Source organism: Anabrus simplex, chromosome X, assembly GCF_040414725.1.
Source record: "Anabrus simplex isolate iqAnaSimp1 chromosome X, ASM4041472v1, whole genome shotgun sequence".
Lineage (NCBI taxonomy): Eukaryota > Metazoa > Arthropoda > Insecta > Orthoptera > Tettigoniidae > Anabrus > Anabrus simplex.
Window position 1 is genome coordinate 182,463,988 of NC_090279.1, and position 26,953 is coordinate 182,490,940.

The 26,953-nt window shown below is 40.2% G+C and overlaps 1 protein-coding gene across 1 annotated transcript in view; it reads left to right on the forward strand.

Moving 5' to 3' along the window:
* LOC136885930 (farnesol dehydrogenase) overlaps positions 1–26,716 on the forward strand; it is a 44,622-nt gene extending 17,906 nt beyond the window's left edge. Inside the window, exons 2-6 of the mRNA XM_067158629.2 lie at positions 6,606–6,813; positions 10,055–10,184; positions 14,423–14,549; positions 21,592–21,735; positions 26,356–26,716. Of these exons, the coding sequence (XP_067014730.2) occupies positions 6,606–6,813; positions 10,055–10,184; positions 14,423–14,549; positions 21,592–21,735; positions 26,356–26,397 (651 nt within the window). The 3' untranslated portion in view covers positions 26,398–26,716. The remainder of the gene's footprint in view (positions 1–6,605; positions 6,814–10,054; positions 10,185–14,422; positions 14,550–21,591; positions 21,736–26,355) is intronic.
* The last annotated feature ends 237 nt before the right edge of the window (positions 26,717–26,953 follow it).

Here is a 26,953-nt window from a genome sequence, read left to right on the forward strand (position 1 = left end):
TCCGGATTTTTATGCAGTAACAGGTTAGATTGCAAACTAATTTGGTTAGTAGGAAGTGTCGGCCACCCGCTCTTCCATAATGTAGCAAGAGTAACATAAATTATGGGGGTTCTGATGGACCTTACCCCTCACGTTTATGCAAACCCCATAGCATAATCGTTGTGAAGTTAAACTATACTTGCTGCTCGCTTCAGTAAGTTTGCATTCTGACCTATTAATGCATGAAAATCCGGGCTCTAGAATAATATACAACCCTGTAATATGAAATGAACTTCTAACTTTCCTTGTAAGGAAAAGGGGGGCCCATTTTTATTATTGCGGGGGACGGGGGTGCGAGCTTCTTAGCGCCGCTAGTGGAAGCTTCCACGGTATATAGAGTTATTAAGGTCTTCTTCCCGACGGAACCGTCTTGTTATTTTCTGTACAGTTTGTTGATGTTTCGAATACACTGCAGTGTTCTTTGTCTAGGCGACTGAAATACTTCTACTGGATCCGAGGTAATCAGTATACATGGCGCTAATCGATTTCGAAGGACGTGCGTAACTTCAAGCTGGCAGACAGCGGGTACGTTCCGGGATATGGGGCAGTGTTCCATACCGTACTATACATAAATTTCCTCCTCTTGGTACGAGAGTGCGAACGTACTTTCTGTTTATAAGTGTGCCATTTAGGAGGGGGCGGAGGGAAAAGGGCAGTCGCCCCCCACCCCACTTTGTGGGGAAAAATACATTTTGATTCCATTTTGGCCACTTACATGTAGGAATGATAAACAAAAATTTTACAAAACCTGTTTTCTTATCACCTAATTATTTTACAAATAATTTCAATTTTATTGGATTTACGTCACACTAAATACTTTTCGGTTTTGGAGATACCGAGGTGCCGGAATTTTGCCCTGCAGGAGTTCTTTTACGAGCAAGTAAATCTACCGACAAGACGCAGACCTACTTGAGCACCTTCACATAGGCTACCACCGGACTGAGCCAGGATCGAACCTGCCAAGTAAGTGTCCGGAAGACAACGCCTGAACCGCCTGAGCCACTCAGCCCGGCACCATAACTTTCCTTTAATTTCTTTAAATATTACAACATTTCTTAGCGGAAATACGCATAAAACGCAATTTGACGCGGCTAACTGATTCGTTCAGCACCACAGCAAGTAGTGGAAACTCGCACAGCAGCTTGTAAAACTTAGTTGCGCACTAAATGAGTTTTGTATGCGGACAAGTCCTTGTGCTACAGCGTGCCTGAGGGGCGCTAGTTGCTACGGAAGTGTTCACGTCGGCTCCTTGCGACGACGTTAGGGTGACGAAGTTTCAATTCGCTCCCATTAGTTCAGCAGTAGTTATCGCCTCCCCTAATTTCCCCTCCAATCTATGGGTTTCGTGCATGTTTGTACCGTCAGATAGTAATCACACTTCTAGCATGTGCTGTGAGGAAGGGAAGCTGGGATATTGATTTGCCAGGGTCGTACACAATGAGGTAAGAATCACCCCCTAGTCACGCGCATTCGTTAGTCAGTGTGTCTGTATAGTTCTGTGTAGTGTCCCTTACTTTCTTAGTGTGTAGTCAAATACTAAATGGGTTTTCTTATTGTATATTCGCGCCGTACTTCGATTTAATTGTAATACATGTGCAATTATTGCTTCTATGATGACAGTTTTATTGTATAATATTGGATCAAAATCTCAAAACACTATTATTACCTCGATAAGTTGACAAACTGTCAACCTATAATTTTCAGTGGAAATTTGCTCAGAGACCATCAAAGACTTATCATTTCGTGCTATTTTTAAATTTTGTTGTCTACGCTCTAGGGGCTGCCTGTCCGAAGCGGTAAAGGCGTGCTCGCTTCCCCCCGAAGGACGTGGGTTCGATTCCCAGTCAGGAAGTCCAAACATTTTAGAAACGAGATTTCCACTTTCGGAGGTACTCCTGACCCTACGGTTCACTCAGCCTACATCAAAAATGAGTACCAGGTTAATTCCTGGGGGCAAAGGCGGCCGGTCGTAGAGCTAACCACTCTACCCCAACAAGTGCCAAGATTACGGGTAGTGGAAGCCTTTACCTTCCACTCCTTCAAGGGCCTTCATGGCCTGTACGGAGATGACTTTGCTTTGCTTTGTCTACCCCCACATCCCCGGTATTGGTGTCTATACATTTTTCTCCCTCCCCCACGTCACACTTCTAATTTCCAATCGCCGCTATGGTTAACTGCCATCTTATGTGCATAATTCGCAGAAATTACTAGCAACATGATTTTGTAGAAAACGCCGATCTTTCTTCTCCAGTCCACCTCCATGGCTAAATGGTTAGCGTGCTGGCCTGTGGTCATAGGGGTGCCGGGTTCGATTCCCGGCAGGGTCGGGAATTTTAACCATCATTGGGTAATTTCTCTGGCACAGAGGCTCGGTGTTTGGCCATCTTCATCATCATTTCATCCTCATCACGACGCGCAGATCGCCTACGGGCGTCAAATCAAAAGACCTGTACCTGGCGAGCCGAACATGTCCTAGGACACTCCCGGCACTAAAAGCCATACGGCATTTCGATTGTTCTCCACTACTCATTCTCCTGTGGAAGCTAAACTTGCATCCCTCTACGATGTTTATCTGTTTATCTTTCCGCTCAGCACAGACTCCATATCCATTTCGACCGAAGACGTAATACACACGTAGGCCCATATCCGTCAACGCGAGTAAAATATTTCATCTTGCTTTAAAGCTAAGAAAAAGATATAAAAGTTAAATTTGTATTTGCCGACAAAATTATATCGTTTTAAATTTTACTGGAGAAAGTCTGTCCAGTAAAACAGGAAATCTTTCAAGATGACATTTCGTAAGCGACATTTGCACTCACATAGAGTTATTTGACTGAAAGAGAAAATTACAGTGACGGAGAATATGACAAAGTCTATAGAAATAAAGTTGTAGGGGGTTCGCTGTCTGTAATTTCGTTCGTTTTGCCAATTTTTCAGATATTTAACGTTTTAGGTCAACTCAAGACCGTATTTGTGGTTTTTATTTTTCGTGTCTGTTTGTTTGTTTGTTCTACCATCACGTCGAAACGGCTCAATAGATCTTGACCAAACTTTTTATTTAGAGTATAGTCATCCCGGGAAAGGTTTTGATATGCATATTATTTAATACCTCTGAGTAGTGTTCTTCCGTTTAATTTTCTGTAAAATCCGTGGACGATACGTGAAACGTCCCTTCGTTTTAAACAACTTTTGTTATGTTCATAATTTCGTTTACTCTTCAAATGACGGAGAAAATTACTACTTTCTGCGGGTCTCATGTTCTGCAATGAGTGACGGACAGACCGACAGCGAACCTACCGGTTACCATAGCAACGTCTCTGACTGCTTGTCAGCAGGGAAGTAACGTATTGCGTTGTTAATATTTGAACAGTACCGCGAAATGTAACCCATTATTTCACACCGTAAGGTGTTCTCTGGTATTCGCTTCTGTTCTACCTCTGTTCTCCGCTTTAATTTCTTGCCTCTGCTTTGCCTCTCTAAGCTTAAGTAATAATACCATAAGTCATCTTCTTATCTGTTCATCTATGGATCTCTGCACTTAAATTACTCCTCTGTTACCGCCTTCTTATATCCGTAACTCATACCGTACAATTTATTGAGGGGCATTTTATTTTCAAATACATCTACATTTTATTTACATATTTGTCCTATCCGGCTGTCCTCAGATATAATCCTATTTTCTATTAATTTCAAATTCCTTAACTGTATTACTTTCTTCCTTAATTACTCCGTATGTATGCGAGTGCTAATCCCGAAACATGGACACTCTTTTCTTTGAATAAATATTCCAAGCTCTTCAAATGTATAACTTTTGGCCCCGCGAAATATCGAAATATGGATGTATTTTAATGACTATGCAGGCCTTCGTTTCGAGGTAGTTGGTGGCTAAACGGAATGTCGTATCACAAAACTGACAGTAAAATTGCAGTTCAATTTGGAGAGATCTACAACTTTGGTCCTGTGACTTATTTGCGTGTTTCGATTGTTGATATGTTAGATAGCGCTGCATTTCACGATTATAATGAAATCTCTCCAGATCCATTGTGACTGGCATTAGGAAAACGGGCCTGTATTTATAATAAAAACTCTTCATCTCTACTGTGAATGGCAGTCGCCGAGTGAGCCTGCCGTTATAGTAGAAACTCCGGAACTCGATTGTGATTGGTCGTAGGAAATGTGGCCCAACATAACTTCCCCAATAGCTTACCTTACATGGGAAGCAACGTATGGTGTCCTCCCTGTTTTGCATCTCGGATAGCGCTAAGAGAACTGCAAATTAATATAATCTTACTCATTGCCTTTACAATAATTTATGGAGAAATCCGTATACAATATAGAATACCGCAGCGAAGCACGGGTACATTTGCTAGTCATGCAATAAAAGTATCCTAGGTCGATAAGATAAGACGCTACATACTTTGAGGACTACTATGGTACTGATTTTGAAATACATTTTATGTTATCTAAAGCTTCGACACTGTCAGTGTTATGCTTGATGGAACATAACCTGAATTCTCAACAAACCGTTATGATTAAAGCCCGATTTTTATGCAGTGACGGGTTAGATTGCAAACTAATTTGGTTAGCAGGGAGTGCCGGCCACCCGCTCTTCGATAATATAGCAAGAGTAACATAAATTATAGGAGTTCTGATGGGCCGTACCCCTAATTTGTATGCAAACCCCACAGCTTAATCGTTGTGAAGGTAGACTATACTTGCTACTTGCTTCAGTAAGTTTGCATTCTAACCTATTATGCATAAAAGTCCGGGCCCTAGTTATGATGAATTGTCGATTATAGCTTAGAATATATTTTTATATATCTTGTATGGCAAACGATTCGGTATGATTTTTAATGATCTAGGAAACAATACATTATTTTTTAAGTGAATAAATGTGCAGGCTAGAATCTGTTTTCTTATTTTCTATGATGTTAATGTTATCTGCCACCAAATGAAATAACAGTAATTCCTTCCCTTGGGAGGTCATATTAGACTTCTTTCTTCGTTTCTGGTCAATAGTGGCCATACGTTACGATAAACTAGTCGCAAACACCGAGCTGACTCCCGAAAGGCGACTTGCGCGTCTGTGAGAATGGGGCCTTACCTATGATGAATTCTAATGCTGTAGATCGTACAGACCGTGCCCCCGGACCGCTGAAAACCACCAATGCAGGGTTTTTTTTTTTTTTTGCTAGTTGCTTTACGTCGCACCGACTCAGATAGGTCTTATGGCGACGATGGGACAAGGAAGGGCTAGGAGTGGGAAGGAAGCGGCCGTGGCCTTAATTAAGGTACAGCCCCAGCATTTGCCTGATGTGAAAATGGGAAACCACGGAAAACCATTTTCAGGGCTGCCGACAGTGGGGTTCGAACCTACTATCTCCCGGATGCGTAAGAAAGTTTATTGGCATGAACCATTCACCATACACAGAGGACTAATGAGAATCGTCCACCAATAATTTTGGCCGTTTGTATGTAGTAAATATCTCATAAATATCTGTCAAGTCTATTTGTCAGCAATGTTAAGTATATACCGATATGTATGAAGCATATGTGCGTATGTACCAAATATTACTTCTTCTATGTGCATTGTACCGAAGAAGCTCATAAACCCAATTATAAAATTGTGAATTATATATAATGAAATATCATAATAATAATAATAAGAAGATGTTTACAACAAAAAGTCCATATCCTTTAATGAAAAACTCAGACTGTCACAAGACCAGAGGCTTCGTATGTAGCGGTATGCCTTGATATGAATAAGAAAGGGTTCATAGAAAACTTGGAAATTAAGAAAGAAAGAAAGAAAGAAAGAAAGAAAGAAAGAAAGAAAGAAAGAAAGAAAGAAATATTTTTTCACTAGTTGCTTTACGTCGCACCGACACAGATAGGTCTTATGGCGACGATGGGACAAGGAAGGGCTAGGAGTGGGAAGGAAGCGGCCGTGGCCTTAATTAAGGTACAGCCCCAGCATTTGCCTGATGTGAAAATGGGAAACCACGGAAAACCATTTTCAGGGCTGCCGACAGTGGGGTTCGAACCTACTATCTCCCGAATACTGGATACTGGCCGCACTTAAGCGACTGCAGCTGTCGAGCTCGGTAATGCAGGTTTCAGTGGAAGCTTTACACCTAAGAATAAACTACAGTCGAACCTCCATAACTCGAAACTCGATTACTCGAATTTTGTAGATCTAGAGAAGGTATATGACAGGGTACTGAGGGAACAGATGTTCACCGTGGCTGATTTTGGCCTTGTAGCATATCTCCCTTTTATTATATCCCTTCTGTATTAGCCTGTAGTCTAGTTCCAGTTTCTAGTTCTTTCCTTGTTGGCTTCTTTATCCGGTCCTGCTTCTGTTCTTGTAAACATTCCATTCTTTGCCTCCCAGTACTTACACTCCATGTATTTCATCCTTAAATGGGATAATTTCGAACACATTCTTTTCACCAGTCTCATGCAGATTCTCCAGACATCCACCCTCCTTTCCGGTAGCATCCTGGCTATTCTTTTCTTATTTTCTTCCGTAAAATACTTATGGGAGCAATATTTTTTCTCCGCAGGAAGCCGTGGCCCAAGCAAAGAAGGATGCCAAAAGCAGAGGTCGTTATCACGAAACCAAAGCGAAGCCTGGTAAACTGTACGTCAAGAAATGTGACCTCGCTAAGGAAGAAGACATCCTGGCTGTCTTCAAATGGATAAAGGAAACACTGGGTGGTGTCGATATCCTGGTAAACAACGCTGCACTTGCGAAGGAATCCGGTCTTACAGGTAAGTACAAGTAATACTACATTTTACAATTGGCTTTACGTCGCACCGACACAGATAGGTTTATGACGACGATGGGATAGGAAAGGTCTATACGTGGGAAGGAAGCAGTCCCCCCCTTAATTAAGGTACAGCCCAAGCATTTGCATGGCCAACTCGCTTGGTAGTAGAACTAATGTGCTATTACGAATAAACCACCTAATTACTCTAATTTATTTCAAGATGACCCAATAAGTGCAAATGCACACACACACACACAATTCTACTCAACCATGAATGGCCACAATTACTATTTGCTCCATGTTGGTGTCAGCAGGGAGTCCCAGCTCTTTGGTATTACTTGAAAGGTCTGTAGTCCTATTCGCAGCCTCGCCTTACTTTCATTTCTCCGAGTCCAGTCGCCCTACACAGCAGCTGCGTGCAGACAGGTAGGTTTGAACACAGGCTACTAGCCACACAACACACGATGACTCCAGTAATTTACACAGTCACATGCAGTGAACAACTAAACAGCAACAGTTCAACAGTACTATATAGTATAACAATACTCCTCACAACAATGCTATATAGTATAACAATACTCCTCACAACAATGACCATTAACACAGTTCCAGTCACACTCACGATAGCTGCTTCCATCGCTAACTCACGTCAATCCTCTGTCCACAGAAATGCACACTAACACACGCACAGTACTCATAGTCTTCTGTCCCGTACGCCATTCTTCTTGACGTTGCATACAATCTTTTCTCACTGGGACACTAATTAATACGTAAAGACTCTAAGGCCGTTTCCACACGGTCCACCGTATTCAACGCCACTCACTCCACTTTTCAGACAATCTGATTTTCCTTGATGTCCACTTCCGGCAAGTTCTAGTCCCCACCACATCTTTTGCGTCTCAGAACAATATTTTGGACCATGGTCACATTAGCTACCTGTGGCCAACAGTGGAAAGGACTTCAAGCCGGATAACAGCAGCCTGCTGTTGACGAGGCGCCACGAGAAGTGCCTCGTCTGTATACTCCCGGGCCTTTTCTACACCCGTTATGGAGTGGAGTGGGGTGGAAGGCGGTGGATTGTGTTAAAGCCAGACGGTATCCAGATCCATACACTGACTGCCAAACAGAACAGGTTCTTCACTGTTCCTAGTGGATGGCTCTGCCGTGAATCGTGCAATTTTCAGGTGCGTATTTCGCCCTTGTTTGAGGGCTACGTGCTGGTTACAAAACAGTGCTGTGCACTTATTGCTATGAACCCCGTTATATACTGCGGGTTTCGTCAAGATTGTCATCGACAAGTCCTCAGCTGTCCCTTTAAGTAGGGCTCGGATGTTTAGGAAATGTCATATTTTTTCTCTGTCTCTATTTTCTTGCCTGATTGGATTTTGGTGCAAATCAGGTGATTATCGTTAAAATTAAGTGATTTTATTTGTCATATAAATGCTTATTTTGGCTATCCTTTGTCGGTAGGTCATATTTTGAGCTATTTTCGTTTAAACTTCATATTTCGGCAGTTTGACGACAGCTGTAGCTATGCAAAATCATCTTCAACTTATCGAATGCAAAGTATTGTTCACAAAACTGCTTCTCGGTATCACATATTCAGTTAATACAAGTGGAATACCACCCTTCGTATAGAATGCAAGTCGTAGAAAGGAGATTTTCTCCTTAAAAGAATGTGTTAAGTGATAGGCTAATCCGAGATCTTTCACGCCTGATGCATTGAAGATGAATCTTGTCGTACACTTCAATTCCACCCGTGGAACAGAATGAAAGAGTGAGTTTGCACTATAGGCCCTGCCGCCCTATCATAATGTATTTAAAGACATCTAGTTATTTCGTTTAGTGGTGTTCAGTTTAAACTTTAACGCATTTGAATAATATTAATGAAATCTGGGTTTAAACGTTCCAAAATATTTCTTTTAAGAAATAGATTGATTTCTAGTTTTCTAGTACTTCAAACCACCAACACAAGATGCAAACATGTTTTGACTCTGAAAATGATGTGTGATCTGAAAATCTTAGCTAACTTAGTACTTTATAGGTTTGTATTCACAGATGATTGATAAGTGAATCGAGGTCAATAGACTATGAATAACTGGTAGACATGTATATTCAGAAAATGAATATGAAAGTAAGAATAAATAATTTAGTTAAAAAATATGTATCAAAGGATTTGCAGTTTAAATTTATAATTTATTTCAAAATTGGCATATTAATATTAATCTTTCTCGGGTCATATTCTGTAATTTTTACTTCATACTTCTTCACTTTTGATGTCATATTTGCTTGCTTATTTGGGCTAATTTTAGGTCTTAAACATCATAGCCCTACTTATAAGTTATAGACCCAGTTATTTCCGTCTCAGTTAAAAGAACACTAACGCACTGTTTTTTAACATAGCGTAAAAAATGTAGCAGGAAGTTAAGATTCTTGCGTTTACACAAACATTTCCTGGGAACTGTTAGCTAGCACGGTGTTGACTCTCACAAGATTCACAATCAGTGAGAATCAAGAAGGCAGTGGCAGAACCATGCAGTTTTTGAGCGCGCTCGGATGTGCTTTTACAGCTGTAAACCGAGGCGCGTGAAGTCAACATTTATTAGATTTCTTTTGTCTTGAGCGTAAATTTGCTATTGCTCTATATGCCAATATTAAAAAAGTCGAGAAGGTAATGCGTGGTTCAAATTTCTCTTCTTTCGGAAATTATTTTCGAGCAAACTTATGAAAACTTCAAGAGTGACTCTTGGCAGAAAATTTGTAGTGAATTTAATGTGCATACTGACGTTAGCCAACGTACGATCTAGCAACTGAAACAGCTGTGTAAAAATAATTTCTTCTGTGTCTAACTCTTTCTGGAAAAGGTATATTATATTCCAAATATTCAAGATACAGAAGTTCTGCATCTAATGCACCTGCCATATTTTGAGCTAACAGAGAATTTAACTGCTTGAACCTGGGTAGTTAAGTTAAGTTAAGTGAGAGTTTAACAGAGCGTTAGTCTTCACCAATGTTTATTAAATGATAAGCTGGTTAAGTTCACCGTTAAATCATTTTAACATGCAGTTAAATATTAACTGAATTTGAATAAACCGGGCCATCTCGAGTTAAATCTATGCAGAATTTAACAAAAAATATGATCTTACATTATGAACATAAAATTACCATGACGTTATTTTTTTGTACACATTCCACACTGATAGGAGAAATCCTACGCTGTATTTCTGTCTGTTACAATGAAGGTGCCCCAACAGGAGACTGGAAGATCCAGCTAGATGTTAACATTCTTGGACTCTCCATCTGCACTCGTGAAGCTGTTCAGAATATGAGGGGTAGAGGAGTGGATGATGGACACATCATTCATATCAGCAGGTAAAATTATCATGTAATACATTTATTTAGTGTATCGCATATGCATATGAATTTACAATAATCCCGGGATCCAACTCACAATACTGAAAGTTAAAATAAATCGAAATTCCATCCACTGACCAGAATTCAAAAAGACGACGATGAAAAATTATCTATATACTGTATTGAAAAAAATAGCTGCCTCTGTGGATCAGCTGTAGAGTGTCGGCCTCCGGATCCCAAGATAGCGGGTTCAAACCCGGCAGAGGTAGTCGGATTTTTGAAGGGCGGAAAAAAGTCCATTCGACACTCCATGTCGTACGATGTCGGCATGTAAAAGATCTCTGGTGACACATTTGGTGTTTACCCGACAAAATTCATTAAATCTCAGCCATAGACGCCCAAGAGAGTTTCGGTTTACCCGGTCGGCCATCTAGTGGGGGCCTAGAGTAAAACGGAACGTCGAAATTGACGAGCAGACAGCCAGATGGCGTCAAATTGAAATGTCTGCACACGGTAGCTGAGGCCATACGATTATTATTATTATTATTATTTTATTATTGAAAAAAATTATGAAAACTGAAGTCAGTCGGTCTGGCCATTCTATCCGGTCAATTTCCTTCATTTTGTTTAACTTGAAGGTATTCATGCACAGATTTGTCATCAGGTACTATAAATCACTTCCGCCTTCCTCAAATTATTTGATTTTTCAATTTTTCTCCTTGATGCAGTTATATATTTGGTTCTAATTAAGGTACGGAGTTCGTTTTGACCTAAAATACTCAGTGCATCAAGCTCTTTCATTTCAGCTCTTAACTCTAAAAACTGGTTGATTCTGAGGAATGTTATGAGTGCACATTCAATTTGACGTCTCATTCCTTCAACATTTTTTATCATTGAAGCAATCATATCCTTCGTTCTAATTGAGGTACGCAGCTCGTTTTGGTCGAAACACACTCAGTGGATCAAGAGCTTTCTTTTGAGGTAATAACGACTTAAATTGGTAGATTATGAGAAAAGTTATGAGTACATTTGTCTCCGTGACGAAGATCTCTTAAGGACGTTTTAACGGTTCGGCGCGTAGTATTGTTCCAAGGAACATTTAATTCAATTTCTTTGTGTGATGTATATTCACGTGTTTTGTTGGCATAATATTACATTGTATTAGCGCAGCAGATCATGTGTTTTATTTAATTAACTCGAAACTTTGCAAATACATCCGTGAGGATAGTAACGAACAACATCATACTTTGTACACTGCGGGCAGAGCCAGCGAGAAACTGCTGGTTATGAACTTCAAACAATCAGTGGATCCGACGCGCAATGCCCTACCTTCCCATGCAATAATTTGAAACAGTGGTATGAACTGAATAAGGGACTGCTCTCAAAAGTAAATCTTAAATCGAAGATGCTTGTTGTCTAAAGGGGTCCAAAATTCAGGTCACCGGTCCCTTATAATGGTAGTAATCGCTGGTAAAGTAGAGCCGTAGTGTTCCTCATACACCGGTACTGCTCACAAGTAACGTAGGTTAACGGTGTTCCTGACATTGTGGTTAAGAAGGACTTCAATCCTCAGACCGTAATATAAAAAGAACATGGCGGCCGAAGTAGTCGGACAGCTGGTATTGGCTAACACGAAAATATCACGTACATATTATACAAACGGCGGTAACTGAACATGATAAATGTAACACCATAGGGAAAATACACCTTTTCACGCAAGAAAACGCTTCACCGGAAAGTACGCACTACATATAATCAACTAGAATCACATACTTTATACCAGAAAAGAGAAAAGCTAATTATTTAGAAATTTCAAGTAGTTATATAAAGTTTCCTCTTAGATTTCACTTCGCTGGAATACATGATAAAACTCTTAAAATGATATTTATAACATAATTTTGAATGTTTCAAAATAAATCAAGGTGCAAAATCCCTCAATTTATTCCCTGTCATGGGAACTATGAAACATACTGTACTTCGTTGCCGTAGTTTTGAAGTGGTGGACAATTTCTTATATTCGGCACTCAATGAAAGGGAAGTACACCAAAAATGATACGTCCCACTAACTACTCTTTTTACGGTTTTCGGAGACGCCGAGGTGCCGGAATTTAGTCCCGCTAGGAGTTCTTTTACGTGCCAGTAAATCTATCGACACGAGGCTGACGTATTTGAGCACCTTCAAATACCACCGGACTGAGCCAGGATCGAACCTGCCAACTTGGGGTCAGAAGGCCAGCGCCTCAGCGGTCTGAGCCACTCAGCAACAGTACACCCGAAATGATAATGTTAAACCATTAGACGGCCCGCAGCACTTCATACAATGATGGTAACCTTAGCAATGAAACGTTCAGACACTAAAAGATATAACAGATGTTCACCTATTAAAGAGCATAAGTGCAAAAACTTTATTGACTCTAAACATTGATATTTAACCTACATGGATAAGCTTCAGTTCGGTGTAGTCTGCTTAATAACAGGTAACCACAGCATGATTCGGAAGGTGCTGGTAGTGTAAAACCCTGTGTTACAAATGCAACTAAACTCTCCAAGATGCCTATTTCTTCTGTGTAACAGTATACATATTGCTCCATCTGTCACACTTATAAGTTTTGTTGTACTCCAAGTTCCAGCAGATCATTTCTGCAGGCAAGCACAGATTATTGTGAAATACACTTGCATCTAAATCACTCGACACTTTGAAGCACTCAGACACTGACGGAATATATATATTGCTATTTGCTTTACGTCGTACTGACACAGATAGGTCTTATGGCGACGATAGACGGAATATAACATTATCAATTATATTCTATCTAAATTAATATTTTTTTCCAGGAACACGAATAGGTTCATCGTTTGGAATTAGAGGAAAGTCATCCCTAACCTCAGACTTATTCTCAAATTGATGTATGCACACTACAGTTTTGTATTCGACTTCAAAATAATCACGATGTATATTCCTAATCCATTTCTCTCTTACGTTTTCTACGGAATAAAACATAAAGAACAGTTATGAGAGACACTGCCATAGTTAGACTTAAACCAGGTACACAACATCATCAAAACAAACACATTCTCACATTACTGCGTATTACAGATCCTAAGTGTCCACTGACTCATATACATACACTCACATAATTACACTCTACAAAGAAACTAAAATTTATTGTCATCTTTCATGAAATTACATTGACTATATACGATAACAGCAAACCAAAACAAACCCATATTTACAACAAGTCCGCCTACTCGATTCGCCATCTTTGAATGATTAAGAGTAGCATCAAGGTCTGAGGACTGGAGTCCGTCCCCCTGTGGTACTGCGCAAAGTAAACGTCGTGTCTTTCTTTTAGGATAATAGACTATTCGCGAAGTCTTTCGATTAATGCCACTAATCCTTAACTTTACCATTAAATACTACCTATACCACAAAATATCCATGTCGACTATCGATATTTATTTATATCGAGACTACCGCAACGTCCTTACTTAGCGAGCGTGTCTCAGACTGATCACGACGTGAATTGTTACTACGATCACTATATCATGCATTGCTCCCATATCTTGACAGTTATTTGCAGCATTACCGGCTCTGTGGTTGTCTCAGTTGTTTACTTTGCTGGTCAGTTTGCTTGTAACATCGTTACTATTCATGCTGGATGTATTTATGGTCGTTCGAAATGTGTGTGTATGTACAGTCGAAACCGGTTAGAACGACTCCGAAGGGACCGCCAAATAACGGTCGTTATAGGCGATAGTCGCACAAACCGGTTATAACGACTCCGAAGGGACCGCCAAATAACGGTCGTTATAGGCGATAGTCGCACAAAGCGGGTTTTAATGTAGTAAACTTTTCTTAGCACACAAAGTAGGCGTCCCCATACTACGTAAAACGTAAAATTAAGCAAATGATTAACACACAGACTGATTTGAAATCTACAATATTCTGAAAACAAGAATTTCAAAATAAGCTCTACATTAAGTTCAGCAATCCCCAAACGCGCAAAAAACACATATCAACATTGGACGTTATAGACGATACATTTCTCCGAAAAAGTGATAAAATATGTCATTTAATACGATTGTCGTTATAAGCGATGTCGTACTAAGCGATATTTTAAGTACATTCTTTATATAGGATTTAGACGGGGCCGTTATATCCAGTACATAGATAAAAGTAAGGTCGCAATAAACGGTTTCAACTGTGTAAGTCCCTCCTCAGAAATATATTTTTGCTAACTTTTCTTTCATTACAGCGTTGCTGGACACCGGGTGTCAAACCACAAAAGTGCCATGTATGGCGCCACCAAGCATGCTGTGATGGCTCTCACAGAAGGACTGAGGAAGGACTTCGTGGAACACAAGAGCAACATGAAAGTCTCGGTGAGTTAATATTATGTCTCTTTCTAAATAATCAGTGGCGTTTCCTGGGTCAGAAGTTCAGGCGCTGTTATAGATAAATATTAAATGTAAACACGCACATTTCGTCTCCCCAACCCCCTATATCTTTACCAGTTAATTCAGATCCTGAAATGAATTAATGTAATAGGAAGGCATGGAGAAAAAAAAGAAAATCTGTAGAGAATTACGATTTTTCTTCAGGGGTGAAATACGTAGAGTACTTTGGCCAGTTCAGTCACTTCACCATTGTAAAATGTTTTATAACTTACTTTAATAATATAAATATTGCAAAACTAAAGCACAGAAAATTAACAGTCCACCATCCTGAAAGTAGCTGGGCATGATCGGCCACTGTCCATCATTTATTTCCTTTTTCGCTATAAGAAAGTGATTTAAACTGGTGTTTAAAGTGTTCCTATGATTCCACAACCCATATTCAAACATTTAAACCCCCGACTTGATTGTGTAAGCAATAATACACTTGCGCTGACCTCGAAAGTAAAAATCAACATAAAGCGTTGGAAACTGAAACAACGCCTTGGCCAGGTTTAGCAAGCACGAGACAAGGGGAATGAGAGCGTGCGTGCGCATGCGCAATTCCAGGGAGTAAAGAAGTCGAGTCGTTTGAAAGAGAATCAACGTCTTGGCGGCGTTGCAGACGGTTCCGGATGGTGCTGGGAGTAAATGAAATAGCGTATGGCTTTTAGTGCCGGGAGTGTCCGAAGACGTTCGGTTGGCCAGGTGCGGGTCTTTTGATTTGACTCCCGTAAGTGACCTGCGCGTCGTGATAAGGATGAAATGATGTTTAAGACGGCACATACACCCAGCCCCAGTGCGAGAGAGATTAACGAATAGTGGTTAAAATTCCCGACCCTGTCGGGAATCAAACCCGGGACCTCTGTGACCAAAGGCCAGCAAGCTAACCATTTAGCCATAGAGCCAGGCTGTGCTGGGAGTAACTGCAGTATATGGAGCGGAAAAACGAACCATAATACACTATAATGTAACGTTACATTTAAACAAATGTAATAAAATACAAAGGGCACTAGGAATATTTTGCAATACGCAGAAACGGTTTCCTGTACACCTCTGTTATGGTGAGGGATGAAAAGAGGGGTGAAAACCGGTCTAGAAGACAGCAAGGTGCGACCTTCACACCAGTTGTTACCAATCATCGCGCAATCATCCGCTACAATTTTGCTCGTGGATTAACCATTGACCAGTGCCTGAAGGAAATGACTCCTGTGTTGGGGAAAGACTGTCCACATCGGACAACAATTTTCCACTGGTACAAAGACTTCCAGAGGGGAAATTTTGGGGTTGAAGGCGATCCTCGTTCTGGGCGACCGTCTGAATCAGTGACTGAGGAAAACATTGAAGCTGTGAGGAAAATGTTGCAGCAAGAGAGGCGGCTGACATATCGGCAGGTAGAAGAGACCCTCCACATCGCTGCACCAGCTATTCATTCAATTCTACACGACCATCTCCATGTTAGAATGGTTTGTTCCCTTTGGGTGCCCCATTTACTTTCAGAGAAATAAAGGGCACATCGAGTGAAATGGTGCCGAAAATGCTAAAACAGTTTGAAAATGGGACTTTGCGTAACGTCAATAGCATCATTACAGGTGACGAAACTTGGCTTAATTATTATGATGTCCCAGCAAAATCCCACAATAAGATGTGGCTGCTTGAAGATGAGGGCATTCCTGTGACTGTGCGAAGGTCAAGGTCAGTGAATAAAAGGATGGTTGCAGTATTCTTCACTAAACGGAGCATCCTGACTCGGGTTGTGCTATAAACACAAAGGACAGTTACTGCGAAGTGGTACAGTGAGACTTGTCTGCCTCAGGTCATCCAGGCTCTCAAGCGGCTCCGTCCAAAGTCACGGTTCAACACTTGGCTCTTGCATCACAACAATCCTCCAGCATATCGTGGTAATGTAACAATGGATTTCTTGCCAGATTAGGGTTTACTGTGCTTGATCACCCTCTATACAGTCCTGATCTTGTCCCATGTGACTTCGCACTCTTCCCAGAAGTGAAGATGAAGCTGAAAGGGCGGCGCTTTGCATTCGGCGAGGAGCTTCTAGCAGCATGGGATCAAGAGTGTGAAAATGTAACCGAAGAAAAGTGGCAGAGTTGGTTCAGTGACTGGTTTCGACGTGTGGAGAAGTGTATTGAGTGTGTTGGAAATTATTTTGAAAAGGTCGACAGCGTTCACTCACATTGCAAAACTTTCCTAGTGCTCTTTGTAATTTATCATTTTTCTTTCGATTTTATTTGAGCACTAACACACAACTTACACATCCTGAGAAAACGCTACTGTAAACAATTTATTTATTTATTTATTTATTTATTTATTTATTTATTTATTTATTTATTTATTTATTTATTTATTTATTTATTTATTTCAACGGGTCTGTACAGAGTTGCCTCCATGTTTGACGCTGTGGAATCTTTAAGCCTAACCAATTTCTTCCTGCTCAACTTACCAGACACATAACAAATAACAGCTAAGCAAACATAAAACAAAACAATATAGTAATTAGAAACAAATGGCCCACGGTCAACTCACTTCCGGATATCCGTTAGCCATGGCAATAAAGCAGCTGGATAAAAAACAAACACAAAATAAAATAAAACCTCGGCAGTACGGCACAAGAAGACTAAATACCTTCACATCACTCCTGGCTGGTCTCGCAAACCTAGCACATTCCACCTTAGCTATTGCCCTATCTCTTGACATAATCAGGTTTGCTGAGCCAGCCACCATGTTGCAATACATGCCACGGTAGTGTGCCACAAACCCCACACGTTACATTTACCACATGCACTACTTCCTTGTTGTCAGACAGCAATACCTAACTTCATCTCCAAAACAACGTCTTTTCGAACAAACATAATCACTCTTACGTTCACTTATAATTCAAATAACTCCTGATCACTCTATGACCAGCCTCCATCCTTATCTCACCAAACTTCCACTCAACCTCTTCAAAACAATATCTTCTCAATCAACCACAATCACTCTTACATTCCCTTATAATTCACATAACTCTGATCACTCTACGACCAACCTCAAACCACCTTTAAATTCTTAGATCCACCAGCAACTTACTAAAATAATCATCCATACATACCAACTAAACTTCACTACCTTTCTTTTCATTCAAACATAATAACTCCGATCAGTATATGACCAACCTCCAGCCACCAATTACCACAATCAACTATTACTTAGAATCCAGGCCACCTTCATTTAAATTACTAAACCCATCTGTTAATCATGTACCATATCAAGCTCGCTATACATTACAATTGGTATATATTTAAAAAAGACACAGATTCATCACTAACTTGCTACCAGCTCATTCATCATTCCCCACTACACTACACTACCTCTCTTAGCATTCAACTTATCTTTCTTACTTCTTGTTACTATGCCCTCCTCACTGTTATTTTTCTTACCCCACATCCTTTAGACTTAGGCTTTTCCCTTTAGTCATCGTCTCTCTCCTCTTTGCCGTCTCACACGTAACTTCACTTTCACTATGCCTTGTGCCACTTACCATTTCTTGGGGTTCTGCCAGCTCCACTCGCCACCTTCTCATATAATTTAATGTCTCAACGAGTTTTTCCATAATATCTCTGACCTGCCTCTCCTCGGATCTTGCCTCTATACTAGACTCACTCAACACACAGCCTCCTATTGACCTTTCTTCAGCACCAAGTCCATCTTCTCCGGGACTATTTTCTAAAACCTGCCTTTCTTCCACTCTCACTCCCATCCCCTCTTCCATTGCCTTGAGTTTGGACATCGACCACCTCCGCGTCCATTTCCCATTGGACACTACCAGAATCTGGCCCCTGATATGCGCCATCAACACTTTCAGACTTGCCCTCACTAGATGTTTCGTTAGAGTCTTGTAATTCTCATTCCCGTCTCTTCCTATGTCCCTTTTCATCGACATTTTATCACCCTGCAGATTTCCAGCATTCTTTACCACAATGTCTGCCATCAATGTGGATAGCAGTGTCACCTTTATTTGGTCTACTCCCCCTCATCTCTCCTACTCTCACAACATCGTCTATATCAACCAAGCTGAAGTTGATTTTTATTTTATGTTCAACAATATCTACCATTTTATAAATAATGTCCACCTTAGCTCCTATCTTCTCTTCCTTCACACCATAAATAAATATTGATTTTTTCCTACGTTCTTGACTGTCGTCTGCTATTTCTTGCTTCGAGTTCCTCACGTCCTTTTCCAAAGTTTTTATTTTCTCCCTTAGTGATACAATTTTCCTGTCACTGCTTTCCATTTTAGTTCTAGTTTCCTTCATTTTCTCCTGGATCCATTGCCGCGTCTTTTATGCTCCTTAACTTGCTCCTGTAATATCCGTTTTAGCTGTTCAAACGAGCAGAGGTTCTTCCTTAACTATCTTCCTTATAACTTCTATATCCTCTCAGCTCATGTTGCCACTGTTCTGAGGGCCAGGATTTACTTCTATGCCCCCAATCACTAACAGTACTGTGACCACCGCTGCCACCAACAGAAACTCCCCCTTCAGTCCTATCTCCTTCTTTTCTTCTGGTTGTTCCCTTATTTATTCTTCCTTGCCGTCTTCCTACAGCGACCCTAAACTGCTCCAAAACGATCATCTTCCTTGTCACACTCCGATTGACCCGTGCACTCCCCCTCTACTCCACTCTTCTCAACTAGCACACTCGCCACGGCACGTCGGTCCCCGCTGCTTGCTTAGGCTAGAATCCTGTAAACAATGTACATTTCCAAATACAAAACATCGAGCAATCGTGTATGGAAGGATCATTAAGCTTTGTACCGAGCAATGATCTATCATAATAAAATGCACAGTCTTTATTTGAAAGTTGACCAAGGATGGTGTTCGTCGTCAGCAAATGCACCTGTGGTTGCGCAGTTTCCAGCAGCTGAGCGGAGTGATGTGATATTAGCATCAGAGAATGATAAATAAAGGTATGTAGAATATTTTAGAATGTATACTTTATATTTTATTTTGCGTAGACCATTATTGCCGGGAGCTGATTTGATATGAAGGGACTGAGGATGACTACTGTGGTAACCCTCACTTTGGGGGAGAGAGTCACGTTTCCGGGGTATCCAATGGACCTCTATAGCATGCCCACGAAGTCTCGATTTTGTATTATTACCAGCGCCAATTCTTAACCTTAATGTAACAAAAATACACATTGTTTTGATTATTATCTCTGTTATTATTGCCTCAGTTATTGATTGCGGAAATACATTGATGGCGCGTATATTTGCATATTTAAGAAACAGCTGTAAAACTTTGCTGAGGCAAAATGAAGACAGAAATGTTAGTGAAAAACGTACTAGCATCTAAAATTATCAGTGATTTCGTTAATATCCTGAAATCCCCTGAAAGTATCAAGTAGACTGAAGTTAGAAACAGATGTCCACCCGAACTAATAAAATCAGAGCATCAAATTGTAATAAATTTTGGCAAGCCCTGCGAAGAGTTTTTTAACCTACTAAAGATTATAGAAGATTGCTGCATAATCAGTTTCAAAATATCGAAGTGTTACGAAGAAATAGGGTTTACGACATGAAGGTGTGTGAGTTTTGATCGAAAATGCCATTGATTTTTCTTTTGCAATTTACTTTACGTCGCATCGACACCGGTTGGTCTTACGGCGACAATGGGATAGAAAAAGGCTAGGAGTGGGAAAGAAGCGGTCGTGGTCTTAATTAAGTTTTACAGACCAAGCATGTGCCTGGTGTAAAAATGGGAAACCACTGAAAACCATCTTCAGGGCTGCCGACAGTGGAGTTCGAGCCCACTATCTCTTCATTGCAAGTTGAGAGCTTCTTCTTATTATTCTTACGACGTCGTCTCCAAACGGAGGTAGACGATTCACACGGCCAGCTCCGATCTTGACGTTGCAGCCATGCCATGTGGATTTATTGGAATATCTCTCAGGATCTTTAATGCAGTGGTTTCCCGTTGCCTTCTGCATCCTAATGCTGTTGACTAAACTGGTTCTTCCGCCTTTGGGAATAATTTCTTTTCCCCAGGGCAACAGAGTGCTCTTACCTATACCCGCTCATCCACTCTCAAAGAGAATGTTGGCACTTGGTATAGGGGATCTCCTTATACCGGGAGATAATCGGTCCTTTAGCTGCCTCTGTGGATCAGTGGTAGAGTGTCGGCCTCCGGATCCCAAGATAGCGGGTTCAAACCCGGCAGAGGTAGTCGGATTTTTGAAGGGCGGAAAAAAGTCCATTCGACACTCCATGTCGTCCGATGTCGGCATGTAAAAGATCTCTGGTGACACATTTGGTGTTTACCCGACAAAATTCATTAAATCTCAGCCATAGAAGCCCAAGAGAGTTTCGGTTTACTCGGTCTGCTATCTAGTGGGCCTAGAGTAAAACGGAACGTCGAAACTGACGAGCAGACAGCCAGATGGCGTCTAATTGAAATGTCTGCACACGGTAGCTGAGGCCATACGATTACCGGGCGAGTTGGCCGTGCGCGTAGAGGCGCGTGGCTGTGAGCTTGCATCCGGGAGATAGTAGGTTCGAATCCCACTATCGGCAGCCCTGAAGATGGTTTTCCGTGGTTTCCCATTTTCACACCAGGCAAATGCTGGGGCTGTACCTTAATTAAGGCCACGGCCGCTTCCTTCCAACTCCTGGGCCTTTCCTATCCCATCGTCGCCATAAGACCTATCTGTGTCGGTGCGACGTAAAGCCCCTAACAAAAAAAGAGGCCATACGATTATTATTATTTTGTTATCAGTCCCTTCATTCGTTAGCCACCTGCATAAAAAATATTATTTTTATATGCAGTCGTTGCCCCCTCTCTACCCCGGGGAGGTGAATGTCAGGATTTCACCGTCATTGAAACAAGGATCAAATCGCGCGGCCAATTGTTTGACACAAATTGATTGCTAACACTGCGATGTACACTATCTCTTATTTCCATTGTATGATAGAGTAATTTATATCCTTTTATTTCAGTGTGTGACCCCTGGACTTGTGAAGACTGAATTCCGGGATAATCTTCCCTACTACAAAGGGATGTGTGAGAACTTGCCTAGTCTCTACTCAGAAGATCTTGCTGATGCTGTACTTTATGTTCTTGGAACACCACCTCATGTGCAGGTAATTGCAAATATTTAACATTCGAATTGATGATGATGCTTGCAGTCTAAAGGGGTCCAAAATCCAGGTCATCGGCCCCATATAATGGTACTTATCGCTAGGAAAGTAGAACCATGGTATTTTTCATGTTGCGGTACTAATCAAAAGTAGCGTAGAATAGTGGTATTTCACACATTATGGTACTTCTCACAGGTAATGAAATTCGCACATGTAATAGAGACCTGTGGTGTTTTGCACATTGCGGCGCCATTTACAGGCAACGCAAACCTATGGTGTTCATCACTAAACACAGGGACACGTACTATCCCGTAGTGTTCCTCATCTAGTGGTACTAATCACAGGTACTGTAAACGCCGACAGCGCACTCTGTTGCTACTAAACACAAACCTATCCTGTAACATTCGAATCAATATTTCGATTTCAAAATTCTCATATTTCATGAATAAGGATGTTTTGCACTGGAAGTTACATTTATATCTTTAATTCATGTCGTTGGTTTATAGAATACTAGCTGATGTACCCGTGCTTCGCTACGGAATTCTACATTGTATACGGAATTTTAGTGTACACGTTGTGAGCAAGATTGTATTTAATTGCATAGCTCTTAACGTTACCCTAGAAACGCGACGGTTAAGTCACCAAACATATTTTCTCATATGAACTAATTAATCAATCAATCAATACTGATCTGCATTTAGGGCAGTTGCCCAGGTTGCAGATTCCCTATCTGTTGCTTTTCTAGCCTTTTCTTAAATTATTTCAAAGAAATTTATTGAACATCTCCCTTGGTAAGTTATTCCAATCCCTAACGCCCCTTCCTACAAATGAATATTTGACCCAATTTGTCCTCTTGAACTCCAACTTTATCTTTATATTGTGATCTTTCCTACTTTTAAAGACACCACTCAAACTTATTCGTCTACCAATGTCATTCCACGCCATCTCTCCGCTGACAGCTCGGAACATACCACTTAGTCAAGCAGCTCGTCTTCCTTCTCCCAATTCTTCCAATCCTAAACTTTTCAACATTTTTGTAACGCTACTCTTTTGTCGGAAATCATCCAGAACAAATCTAGCTGCTTTTCTTTGGACTTTTTCCAGTTCTTGAATCAGGTAATCCTGGTGAGGGTCCCATACAATGGAACCATACCAGAGACTAATATGCCCTTTCCTTTACATCCTTATTACAGCCCCTAAACCCCCTCATAACCATGTGCAGAGATCTGTACCCTTTATTTACAATCCCATTTTTGTGATTACCCCAATGGAGATCTTTCCTTATATTAACACCTAGATACTTACAATGATCCCCAAAAGGAAACTTCACCCCATCAATGCAGTAATTAAAACTGAGAGGACCTTTCCTATATGTGAAACAACCTGACTTTTTACCCCGTTTATCAGCATACCATTGCCTGCTGTCCATCTCACAACATTATCGAGGTCACGTTGCAGTTGCTCACAATCTTGTAACTTATTTATTACTCTATATAGAATAATATAATCCGCAGAAAGCCTTACTTCTGATTCCACTTCTCTTTACTCATATCATTTATATATGTAAGAAGACATAAAGGTCCAAACATACTGTCTCGAGGAATTCCCCTCTTAATTATTACAGGGTCAGATAAAGCTTCGCCTACTCTAATTCTTTGAGATCTATTTTCTAGAAATATAGCAACCCATTCAGTCACTCTTTTGTCTAATCCAATTGCACTCATTTTTTTCCAGTAGTCTCCCGTGATCCACTCTATCAAATGCTTTAGACAGGTCAATCGCGATACAGTCCATTTGACCTTCTGAATCCAAGATATCTGCTATACCTTGCCGGAATTCTACAAGTTGAGCTTCAGTGGAATAACCTTTCCTAAAACCGAACTGCTTTCTATCGAACCAGTTATTCATTTCACAAACATTTCTAATATAATCAGAAAGAATGCTTTCCCAACGTTTACATGCAACTCATGTCAAACTTCCTGGCCTGTACACAGGGGCTACTATAGCAACGCTCCATTCATTTGGTATAGCTCCTTCAATCAAACAATAATCAAATAAGTACTTCAGATATGATACTATATCCCAACCTATTGTCTTTAGTAGAATATATCCCCAGAAATCATATCAATTCCAGCTGCTTTTCCAGTCTTCAACTTTCTCATCTTATTGTAAATGTCATTGTTACCATGTAAATTTTTATACTTCTTCAGCATTAGTCTCCTCCTCTATCTGGACATCATCCTTGTAACCAACAATCTTTACATACTGCTGACTGAATACTTCTGCCTTTCGAAGATCCTCACATACACACTCCCCTTGTTCATTAATTATTCCTGAAATGTCCTTCTTTGAACCTGTTTCTGCCTTAAAATACCTATACAAACCCTTCCATTTTTCACTAAAATTTGTATGACTGCCAATTATGCTTGCCATCATGTTATCCTTAGCTGCCTTCCTTGCTAGGTTCAATATCCTAGTAAGTTCCTTCAATTTCTCCTTACTTCCACAGCCATTTCTAACTATTTCGTTCCAGTCTGCACCTCCTTCTTAGTCTCTTCATTTCCATATTATGATAAGGTGGGTCTTTACCATTCCTTACCACCTTCGAAGGTACAAGCCTGTTTTCGCATTCCTCAACAATTGCTTTACACCCATCCCAAAGTCTGTTTACATTTTTATTTACCGTTTTCCACCGATCATAGTGACTTTTTAAATCTGCCTCATGGCTGCTTTATCAGCCATATGGTACTGCCTAATAGTCCTACTTTTAAGACTTTCCTTTTCATCACGTTTATTTTAACTACGACAAAAAAAAAAGCTTCATGATCACTAATACCATCTATTACTTCAGTTTCCCTACAGAGCTGATCTGGTTTTACCACCAGCACATCCAGTACATTTTTCCCTCTAGTTGGTTCCATCACTTTCTGAATCAACTGTCATTCCCATATTAACGTATTTGCCATTTCTTGGCCACGATTCCTGTCGTTCGGATTTCCTTCCCAATTGACATCTGGTAAATTCAGATCTCCCGTCGCTCTCTAAACAACAAATTTGCAGATATCTGTCAACCCAGCTAACCCTCCTCCTTTCTCATTCCATACTTGTGACCGGATATTAGCGGGGTTAGTGAGTAATAATGAAGGGAATTTGCTGTAAATATGGAGGATTCCAAATAATTATACTCAAATGATCTTTATTCATTTACATATATTATACCCTCACTGGGGCACTTAAATTAAACTATACACATCTAAGTTTTCAATGAATACACTGGGTATTTAGCTTCCAACATCTTCGTACTCTTCCGAAATATCTTAATTCTTTCCGACCTCGCAGCTCTTTCTTCATCAGATATGACATCGTCCCTACTCTGGCAAACTAGCGAATCTGCAAATTGTCAAGAGGTTGGAGGAGCTGAAAGAAGTTGTGATTACTCATGTCAAATCAATTTTTATATTTAATTATTGGTTTCATGTGTTAGGCATAAGGAACGGGTTGCAGATGTGAGACTTTGTCAGAGGGTAGACAATATTTAACCAATAAAATCTACACCAAAACTTCAGAAGTAAAGATTCCCTAGTTTGTCACTTTCGCTAGTTTGCCAGAGTGGGGACGACATTGTTTTCATGGCAAAGCTTTTAGTTTAAGTCTTTTATGTATTTCTTCAAAATCACTTTCTCTATTCATAGTTTCGTTGCATTGTATCCAAAAGTAGTTAAATACTGGAGTTGTTACAATCAGCCAAAAGATTATTACTGCATTCATTTTAATTTTCTTCACATTCCTACATGTTCCCAGGAACTTTCATACTGCTGCAAGTTTTCACTTAACTCGAAAACCGTAACTTATAAAATATTGAGCTTTTCATTGCCAGATTTCTGAATATAGTTCATAGATCATTATGTGTACATGTTTTCTCCCATTTTTAACTTACACAGGAATCGGTGTGCTTGTACGTTTAAATGCCAGTCTTGTGACTGTGTAACGATTGAGTTTATGGAGCCCAGAATAACTTTGTAAATGTAAAATATAAGATATATTTTGTAAGAGAAAAGGTATTCTCAGAGGAATTCGTGAATCAAATACAGTATTAGTAAGATTACGAACAAATATAATATGGGTAAAGTTTAGTAACCAAACAGGGCACACGTAACTAGTTTCAAAGTTTGCGCAAATTTACTGCGACATGATCACTGGTGTATGTATATGTATATTAGGTTCTCAGCCCAAAGGCTGGTTTAATCCTCAAAAGCTCCTCCATCAGCTGCTATACATTAGATGGTCAAGGCGTCAGTGAAGTGGTGTACAAGGGAAATGAGGTGTGGGGTAGTTCCCCGTTGCTTTCCTCACCGAGCCATAAGTTTCTGTTACATATCAGTCTGCCAAGGCCACAGAAATGCATGCACAAACCGACCCTATCAGCGATATTTTCACACCATTCATAATAGGGACAGGATGCGTAAGAAATAACAATGCTGACATTGCTTAGTTCAATGACAGAGGCTTGTAGACTGAATGATAAAAGGAATAATACTCCATAATGAATAAGTATTAATTATTTACTTATTTGATCTACACTATGTGAATAAAATTCTTCACTATTCTTTCTTATAATTTCAGATTCACGAGATTATCGTCAAGCCTGTTGGAGAAGCCTTTTGAAGTTCCTTCAGTGATGTAATTCCATTAAGCATTACGTTCCATCCCATAACCATACAGAATTTCAGAACACAACATTTTACACAATTTTGTTTTTGTGCTTAATTAAGGTCTGAAATAGTTCTTATTTTCGGGAAACGTTTGTCAAAATAATCGATAAAACTTACTTTTGTGTAAAATAAGCAATGTGTAAGAATTCATGTGATATGATATAGCTGTCATTTCCTCAGTATCATCAAGTTTAAATTCACAGATATGTTTGGAATTACTTCCAGAATTTTGCACTGGAGAAATATAATAAATATTCATTTTTGAAGTTGAATTACTAATTTCTTATACTTTTTCCTATGTCAACTTCCTCCCTTCCCCCCCCCCCACCTCCCAATAACTGCATTTCCTACTAAAGATTCAGCCATACACCAACAAACATGTCGACAATTCTTATAGGACTCCGTCGATGCATGGAGAACAATTAAGCAGGAGATCTTTTATGATAGTCAGAATTTCATCAGTAATTTCCATGCAAAGTAGTTCTTTACTTTCCGGAGTGAGTCGAGCA